The sequence below is a fragment of the Emys orbicularis genome, chromosome 13 (genome assembly GCF_028017835.1).
Source record: "Emys orbicularis isolate rEmyOrb1 chromosome 13, rEmyOrb1.hap1, whole genome shotgun sequence".
In the NCBI taxonomy this organism is placed as follows: Eukaryota; Metazoa; Chordata; order Testudines; family Emydidae; genus Emys; species Emys orbicularis.
This window is the reverse complement of record NC_088695.1, coordinates 50163230-50172430: the sequence shown is the minus strand read 5'-3', so window position 1 is coordinate 50172430 and position 9201 is coordinate 50163230. Positions and strand designations below refer to the sequence as shown.

The 9201-nt window shown below is 65.4% G+C and overlaps 1 protein-coding gene across 1 annotated transcript; it reads right to left on the bottom strand.

The window, feature by feature from the left end:
• Positions 1-1222: 1222 nt before the first annotated feature.
• On the bottom strand, positions 1223-7983 carry SLC25A10 (solute carrier family 25 member 10). Its single transcript, XM_065415352.1, has 11 exons — positions 7894-7983; positions 5824-5943; positions 5283-5397; positions 5151-5199; positions 4638-4679; positions 4184-4227; positions 3235-3305; positions 2985-3077; positions 2553-2630; positions 2231-2287; positions 1223-1365 (listed from the first exon to the last, which is right to left on the bottom strand). Exons 1-11 carry the CDS (start codon positions 7981-7983, stop codon positions 1264-1266), a joined length of 861 nt encoding a protein of 286 aa, XP_065271424.1. The 3' UTR covers positions 1223-1263.
• Between the last annotated feature and the right edge of the window lie 1218 nt (positions 7984-9201).

The following is a 9201-nucleotide window of genomic DNA, read 5'->3' as shown; positions in this document are numbered from 1 at the left end:
GCAAAGCTGCCGGCAGGAGGCCCGGTCTGCTGGAGAAGGCAGCTTCGCTGGAATGTGCTGGATGTCAGGGTCCCACTTTGCTGCACCACCACAGGGTTAGACAACAGCTCAGATCTCTCCTGAACTGCTCCAACTCCCGGGGTACAAGGCCGGGGCACCCGTGTGCTATGCAGAGCTCACACCCATCAGTCTGTCGGTCCGGACCACCGGGTGCAGACTAGACAGCATGTGCGGTTTGGACGGGTTCCCACAGCTACTTTTCATCTACGTAAGACACTTTCCAAGGTGACTCCTGCCAAGTCCCCATCGTGGCCTGAGGCATCGTGTGCCCCGGGCGGGTTTGAGGCAGAGCCGCAGACACAGCGGGTCAGACACTGCCCAGCCCAGGACGGGAGCTGGGCTGTGTGCGCAGGAGAAGGACTTTCCTCTCCCTGCCCCTAGCCGGCGCTCCACCCTCTGCCTGGGGCAGCTGAGCAGGGGAGGGTCCTTTCTCCATCATTGGTACAAAGCACAGATCCCTGAAGAGCCCAACAACCTTTGGGTGTCTGGGAGATTTTGGCTGAGCAAACTGATCTTTAAAGCATGAGGCAGCAGGTGGGGAGAGGCAGGAGAGGGGCTGAGGGAGCCAGACTACTGGGGAGAGTATTACCGGGGGCAGCGCTAGACCCATCCCAGAAGAGGGGGCACCCGTGGACAGCAAGCCAAGGACCTGCAGGAAGGAGGGGAGGGGGATGCCATCAATCCGACACGGGCAGAGATCACACGGGGATGGAGGCGGGGGCCAAACAGAACTGGTTCAGCACCCTGAGCCTGGGTCTCCTTTCTCCGCCCCTGGGATCCTCTGGGGAAGCCCGCAATCCCCTCCCCAGCCCCCACCGGTAATACTGCCACTAGACCCGCTGCCCTCAGCCGGCCCCGCCTGAGCCCCCGTCGCTGAAGAACCTGCCAGGTTCTGCTGTAAACACGGGCGCCCTGGGACTTGAGGCCTGTCACAGAGCAGGGGATGGACCGGCTCCGAAGAGCCTTGGCCTCCCAGGGCATACCCCCGCCGGGGCCTGTAAGGTGCAGGGAGGAGAGGACCCATCCCTATTGCTATGGCAACTGTGGGGCCAGTCCAGGGGCGGGAAGGGGGGCCCTTTGGCCCAGCTGGGTTAGTGGGGGGCAGGGAGGATGGGGAGGGGCCTTCTGGGACTTCAGTGGTGTCTCGCTGGGTCTCATCCCCCGGGAGGAGCCGGGTCTGGAAGGCGCAGGGCCCTTCCCCCCTCAGGCCAGCACTTTGATCCCAAAGTACTTGCGCAGCTGCTCCAGGAAGACGAAGGTGAGGACGGTGTGAGGCACCAGGCGGATGGCAGCAGGAACGAAGCCCTGGAAGGGGACGGGCAAGAAAGGAGAAAGGGGAGAGTCAGTCTCTGTCCTGCTCGGGCCTTCCCAGCCAGGATGCTCCGGCCCTCTGGGGGGCGTGGGTGGGGCAGTTGGGGGTGGTGGTGGAAGAGAAGGACAGGAGGAGGCTGCGGGGAGCAGAAGAGGCCAGGCAGGGAAGCAGCAGCCGGGTCCAAGCGGCCAAGGGGAGGGTCAGCAGGAGGGGGTGGGAGAGGTGCCGCAGACAGCCAGGGTGCGTGGGGTTTGCACGGTTGATGAATCTGTCCCCAGGCAAGTCAGCGCCACTGTCAGCACCGCCCAGGCCCAGCGGGAGCCAGTGCCAGGGCCCCAGCCCCTACGCGCCTTTTCATGGGCTCCACCCCCACAGCTTCTCACCCACCCACCTGGCAGGCAGGTCCTGGGGCTGCCTCCAGGCAACTCTGCCCCAGGAGCCATTGAGCAGGCCCCCGCATCCAGGGCTCTATGTTTTTTGCCGCCCCAAGCATGGCAGTCAGGTGACCGCCGGTGGCATGCCTGTGGGCGGTCCTTGGTCAGACGGATTTGGTGGCGTTTCTGTGGGTGATCTGTCGGTCCCGTGGCTTCGGTTACCCACCGCCGAATTACCGCCGAAAGCCGTCTGACTGCCGCCCTCATGGCGACCAGCACGCCGCCCCCCGCGGCTTGCCGCCCCAGGCACGCGCTTGCTGCGCTGGTGCCTGGAGCCGCCCCTGCTCGCATCGCCCGCCCCCTGTGCTCCTTTCACCCCACACTCTGCTCCCCAGCTCCCACATGAGCACCCTCCCACTCCCACACTCCTTCCACCCCCTACCGGCCCCCAATGCGCTCCAACCCCCCAGCCGCGGCCTGCTACCTTGTAGAAGGCCAGCGGTCCGAGCCTGGCGGTCTCCACTGCGCAGTGGACAACACCCTGAAACGAAAGAGAGGGAAATAAGCCAGGAGACCCGCTCTGTAAACTGCCTCGGACTGATCTGGCTCGCAGCTGCCCTGGAGACAGGAGTGTCTGGGCTGAGATCTGGGGCAGGGGCAGCTGTGGGGCGTGAGGAGCCAGGGATCCGGCCATGGGGCAGTGGGGAGGGTACATGGGCAGCTGGTGAGATTGTGGCAGGGAAGGGGGGGTGGGGAGGGGCAGGACAGATTGCAGCGAGCCCGGGCAGGGTCACAGGGTCACTCACCCGGTACTCTCCCTGCGAATTCATCAGGCGGGTCTTGAGTACATCCATGGGCTGGCAGAGGAACGTGGCACATCCACCCTGGGGGGAAGGGACAGAGATGGGTCAGACAGGGAGTCCCTGGGACTAGTGGTGCCACTGGCCCTTCCAGTCCCTGGGCAGAGGGCAGGTGAACGGACACAGGAGCTGCCTACGTAACCCACCCTGCTAGCAGAGGGGAACAGGGCAAGAACCTACATGCTGTGAACAGAAGAGACCTGCAGGCCTGGGGGGTCTCCTCATCCCACTGTCTCATTTCTCTGGGCCAGGAGCTCCGCAGCAGCAGCCCGAGGCTGTGGGAAGCCAGCAGCCCTGGGGGGTGCGCACCTAGCGCCTGTCTGCAATTCCCATGACTAGCACCATCGGGCAGCCCCCCCCCGCCCTGCCCCTACTCACAGCAATGAAGCTGGCCAGGAAGTGAGTGAAGATGTTGTCGGAGAGAAGCCCGGTCGTGAGAACCAGCTGCTTGGCCTGGTCATAGCAGGAGAGCTGCAGGAAGGGGGGCGAGTTAGCGGCTCATCCCGCCCTGCCTCCGTGTCTCCCCAGACCCCAGGGGACTGGCTCCCCCACCCCCCAGAGGTGGCCCGCGAGGCCCGGGGCAGAGCCAGTCCCAGCTGCCCCCCAGTGCCCGCGGGAGGGTTCCTACCTGTCCAACGGTGACCAGGGCCCCTCGGCTCGACGCCATCGTAGCACCTGAGAACAGCTTCTTCAAGCCCTCTGGGGAGGGGGAGGGGAATCAGTGCACAGTGCGGGGGTGTGAATTCAGCCCCAGGCCAGCGGGGAGCCGCCATTCCCATTAGCCCTGTGCCCAGCCACCCACCCACGGCCTGGGGCTTGTGCAGGGTGGCAGGCCCTGGCTGTGACTCCAGCCCCTGGACCCTCCACCACCCAGCGGGGGAACTCCCCAGGGGCTCCTCTGAAAGCCCCCGCCCCTGCCTCTGGCTCCGAGGGAAGAGAAGTCACTCACCCTAGCACTGGTCCTTTCAGCCTGTTCTGGCACTCTCTCTCTCCACTGCTTGTCTGTCTGTCTGTCTGTCTGCCTCTTCTTCCTTTCTTTGAAAACATAACTCCCCTTTCAGGCTCTCCCTTCCCAGCTGGGGGGTGAGGGGAGTGTTTCATTCCCACCACTGGAGGGCTCGGGACTGGTGCCTCTCACTGCAGCGTCTGGTCTGGCCCTTGCTGTGTCATCCCCCGGGACAAACCCAAACTGCTCAGAGGGCTCCTAAGGCTGCTCCACTTCAGAGGCAGCATCTGGATGAACAATCCCAACCACCCCCCCGACCCAGCCTGCCCCTTGGGCCCTGCTCTTCTCCGGCACCTGCTCTGCTTGGCCATTTCGACCCCAGCCTCCAGCCACACCCACGACAGGGCTGCCAGCCAGGCTGCCCCTGGTCCCTGCAGACTTCAATCAGCTGGATCCAGTCCCCCAACCCAGCTGCCACTTGGCCCCTGACCAAACCGAGCCATTTAGCTGCCCTGGTGTCCCCCAGAACCAATTCCTGCCCTGGGGCTTCACCACACCAGCGGGGGTGCCCCCGCTCAGGCGAGAGGAGATGCCAAGCCCCTGTGCCCCCAGGCCTTTGGCAGAGTCCTACCCTTACGGAGCACTCGGTACATGCCATCCAGGGCGTGGGAGTAACTGGAGGGACAAGAAGGGAAAGAGGTAAAGCCGTGAGCCCTTCCAACCAGCCCTCATCGTCTCCGACGCCCCACTCAATATGTCCAGGGTTGCTGGAAATTCCTGCTTGAGGAGCAGAGCTGGGGTCACCCAATACACTGCCCCCCAGCCCCCCCCGCCTGGCTCCCTCCAGCCAGCAACTGTGGCGCTTGGAGCAATGCTTCCCCCTTGTGGCCACGCCACCTCACTGCAGCTCCCATCCACAGGGAGGGCACAGGGGGAGTGGATCCCCCCAGTGCCACCATGTGAGCAGCCCCTTAGCATCCCATTAGGGATCCTTGCCACCCCCACCACATGCAGGGGGCGGGAGGGACCCAAGCCAGCTGGTCTCAAGTCCCTGGGGTCCCCCCACTTACTGCACCGTCACTCACTTCCGCCTCAAATGCACCGGCTGCTTCATGTCATTCTGCATCCTACAGAGACAGAGCAGTGGGGGAGGTGAGGGGAGACAGACCAGGACAGACTGAGCAACCTGCCCCTGTGATCAGCCCTTGGGGTGGGGCTCTGGCCCCCTTGTTCTGAGCAGGCCTGAGCTCACCCAGCATGCGACTATGACCGGTGCTCCCTGGGGAGATGGGGCCACGCAGAGAGCGTAGCCCTGCACCCGCGGGGACGGGGACCTAGCAGGGATTCTCCACGGCCAGCTCCTGTGACATCAGGAGGGGCCAACCCCAGAGATCTGGAACCCCCGGCCTGGGGCAGCCCCAGGCACAGATGGGGCAATTCTGGTCCCTCCAGGTGCAGGACGCAGGATCTGCCACATTGGATCAGGTCACAGCCCATGGAGTCCATGACAAGCTGAGATGGGATGGCCCACAACTCTCCCGCCCTGCACTCCAGCCACATCCCCAGCGAGTAGAGCGTCCGAGACCCATGGAACTGACCTGACGTTCACCATGTCTGCCGGGGTCCCCACAAACCCACCAGTGAAACCTGCAACCAGAGAAGATTCAGGGTCACGGGACTCCCCAAGCCTGGCCACAGCCCATGGCCTGGGCTCCCCTGCCCCTGCTCACCTCCCACAGCACCCAGCAGCACCTTCTGGTAGAAGGGCAGAGGTCCCTGGGTGCCTTGGCTCACGCGGTCCCGCACGGTCTCATAGATGGCGAAGCGGGTCAGGGAGTACGTCATCTGAGGAGACAGAGAGTCAGAGCAGGGCCCAAGTGCTGCACCCCAGGGGACTCCCTGCCCTCCCCAGACAGCCACCAAAGGCGCTGCCCAGCACATGGCACCGAGCCCCTGGCTCCGGGGCTGGGCTGCTGCTCCCCAGCTCAGCCAGAGGGGGCTGCTCCCCGGAAAGGAGCACTACCAAGGCCAGCACCTGGATCTGGGGGGAATGTGTGGGGCCTGCGGAATGGGGAGAGGCCCAGGGCCTGGGTAATGGGAGGGGAGCGACCCCCACGGTAGGAAGCTGAGGGACTGGGTGGAGGGGGGAAGCGGGGGTGACCCCCATGGCAGGAGGCTGGGGTATGCGCTCTGCAGCAGGAGGTGCAGGGCCCAGTATGGGGGGCGCCCCCTCATGGCGGAAGTGGGGCGGACGCGGCCCCGGGCACTCACCTGGCGGCAGAGCGAGGCGCTGAGCCCGTTGTAGAGTGCCAGAAAGCCATCAGTGCGGATCACACGGAGCGCCATGCCTGTCATGCGCATCTTCACCTCCTGCTGCGTCTGCAGATGCACCTGGGTCAGGGCGAGAGCATGCAGGGGGTCAGGCCCAACACCCCCAGCCCGGAGCGCACGGTAGGGCTGATCTCTCCACGCACTGCGGAGCCAAGACTGGGACAGCTGCTTCTGACCCTTTCCCCGCACGTCGGGGACAATGGTCCTGACCCTTCTTGGGGTTAATCCTTAGCACATGTGCTGGAGCACCCCAGCAAGTGACCACAGCCCCGTGGGCCCCCCAACGCAACCGGAGCTTGGGAATCAGCCCCACACCCCGTCACCTGGAGCAGGGACCATGGCAGGTGGGGGGGGGGAACAAACCAAGTTAGGGGGCACCTATAAGTAGTGCACCCCCCTCTCAGCATGGCCTCTCAGTGGCGTATGTAAGAGAACCCGCCAGGCCATGGCCAATGAGGGGGGAGGGCCATGCAAGGGGGGAGCCCCAGAGATGGTGAAGGGCGAGCGTCTGGCTCCGATGCGATAAAGGGCAACGGCAGCAGGGGCCTTTCATCTCACTCCCAGCTGCTGCAGCACAGTCCACTGAGCCTCTATCTTCCAGTGGCCGCAGCACCCGGCAGCAGGGACCTCCCTAGCGTTCCCAGCGAGAAATACCTTCTCTCTCTCTCTGCGTGCCCAGCCTGGGGGAAAAGCAGAGCCAGGAGACGGACCCAGGAGTCCTGACCAGGCCCCAGCCCCAACCCCAGCCCGGGGTAACTGTACATCTTCCACGTTAGTAGCAGAGAGTGCCCGGCAAGATGGGGGCTCTGTGAGCCAGGGACTCCCCTACATCTCGGCTCCCCCAACCTAGCCGAGCCGCCCACGCCCTCCGTAGAGCCCCAGCCTACACCAGCGCCTACAGCCTGTGCTGCTGAGCAGGCCGTGCTGGGCCAAGCGTGGGTCCGAAGTCCTCAGGAGAGAAGATTAACAAGAGCATTGGGCCCCTGGCTGGGGACCAGGCTTCACGGGCCTTGGAAGGCAGCAGGAGTGGCCAAGGAATATGGGGCCTGTGGTGGGGAAGGTGGCACGGGGGCAAAGGAAACACGTTCTCCCTCTTCCCAATGCAGGCCTGTGCCCTCGGGATTCCAGCCAGAGCCCAGGCAGGCGCGTACTGGGCAGCCAGTCCCTGTGCAGACCCCACAGTGCTGAGGGAACGGGGGGGGGGAGCGGGGGGGGGGGGGGCAGAGAGAGCAATGGAGCCTCCAAACAGCTGGTTGGGGTGGTCAGAGCCAAGGCTGCTGCCTGCTGGGTGCTAGTGTGCCAGGGCAGTGGGAGCCCGGGGGCGGAGGAGATCGGGGGGGCGGAGGGCTGGGTCACTGGGGGGTCCGGGAGGGGGATCGGGGGGGGCAGAGGATTGGGGCACTGGGGGGTCCAGGAGAGGGATCCAGGAGGGCGGAGGGTGGGGCACTGGGGGGCCCGAGGGTTGGGGCACTGGGGGGTCCGGGAGGGGGCCTGGGGGGGCGGAGGGTTGGGGCGAGGGGGGTCCGGGAGGGGGCCCGGGGGGCGGCGGAAGATTGAGGCACTGGGGGGTCCGGGAGAGGATCGGGGGGGCGGAGGGTTGGGGCACTGGGGGGCCCAGTAGGTCTGGGAGGGGGCCCAAAGGGTTAGGAGCAGTGGGAGAACCGGGGGGCGGAGGAGGTCCTGGAGGGGCCCAGGGGCAGAGGGTTGGGGCGAGGGGGGTCCGGGAGGGGGCCCGGGAGGGCGGAGGGTTGGGGCTCTGGCAGGGAGGTCCGGGGGGGGCGGAGGGTTGGGGCTCTGCGGGGTCCGGCAGGGGGGTCCGGGAGTGGCGGAGGGTTGGGGCTCTGGGGGCTCCGGCAGGGGGGTCCGGCAGGGGGGTCCGGAGGGTTGGGGCTCTGGGGGCTCCGGCAGGGGGGTCCGGAGGATTGGGGCACTGGGGGGCCCGAGGGGGATCTGGGGGGGCGGAGGGTTGGGGCACTGGGGGGTCCGGGAGGGGGGGTCCGGGGGCCGCACCTTGAGCAGGTCCAGCGGGTGGGTGCAGCAGGCGGCGCCGCATGAGGCCAGGCCCCCGAAGTACCAGCGGGACACGAGCTTCTCCGCCATCGGGCCGGTCCGCGCGGCGGGATCCGCTTCCCCGGGCGGCGCGGCGCGGCCCAGCCCAGCCCAGCCCCGCCCGCCCCAGCCTTAAACGGGCAACGCCAGCGCAGGGAGGCTTAAAAGGGCGACGGCAGCGGGGCCCAGAGCAGGCCCCAGCCCCAGCCGCCAGGGGACCCAGCTCGGGGGGTTCAGCCCCCACCTTGCCAGGCCAGGCCAGCCACAGGGCAATGGCGCAGTGCAAGCTGGTCGCCCCCTTTGCACCCCAGGGCAAGGCAGGGCACCCGCACCTATGGTGACCAGATGTCCCAATTTTATAGGGACCCTCACGATATTTGGGACTTTTTCTTATACAGGCACCTATTACCCCCCCCTCCCCCCCATCCTGATTTTTCACATTTGCTGTCTGGTCACCCTACCTGTGCCGCAGGCAGTGTCACAGACAAAGCCGCGTGTGGATGAGCTGGTAGAGGAGTGTGCACACGGCCTGAGCGGGGTGCTCCTGGGCCTGGTTCGGGGCTGTGTGACTGATCTGGCCAGGACCCCGCGAGGGCCGGTGCAGGATTCAGGGATACGGATGCTGGACAAAGAGCCCAAGCTTGCACCAGCTGGTAACCTTCCAAAACAGACATGGCCTGAGCCTCGGTCCCTGGGCTTTTAGGGCAGTGGCTCAGGAGACTAGTCACCCCCCAACACACACGACAGGCAGCAGCAAGGAGAAAGCATACGCCAGGCCAGGGTGTGGGCTCAGGCAGGGTCAGAGGCTCGAATCCAGGGGGTTCTCATGACCCCTCAAGGGGATGCAAGGTGGTTACATGGGGGTCACCACCTGTCAGCTCTGTGGGGCTGACAGCCCAAAGGCCCCCTTAAATTACCCCACCCTGTTTTCAATAAGGGGGGGGTCACACTCACAGACTTGTTCTGTGAAAGGAGTCACCAGCACAGAAAGTTTGAAAACCACTGCTCATTCCCTCTCTGTAACATGTGCAGCCTTCTATGGGCTGGCCAACTGCTGGAGAGTAAACGCAGCTCCAAACCCCACTCCCCAGCACCCCTTTCAGATCTTGTCCTACCCGTAACCTGAACGCAGAGCTGCCCTCTGGCCAGGCTGCCCCTCTGCCTGGCAGAGTGGCAGCTCAGCAAACAGGGCAGTAATGGGTGGGGCTTGCAGCCCCCCCATGTATTATTAACAGCTCAGAAAGGTAAGGCAAAGGGAGGGGCTGTGAA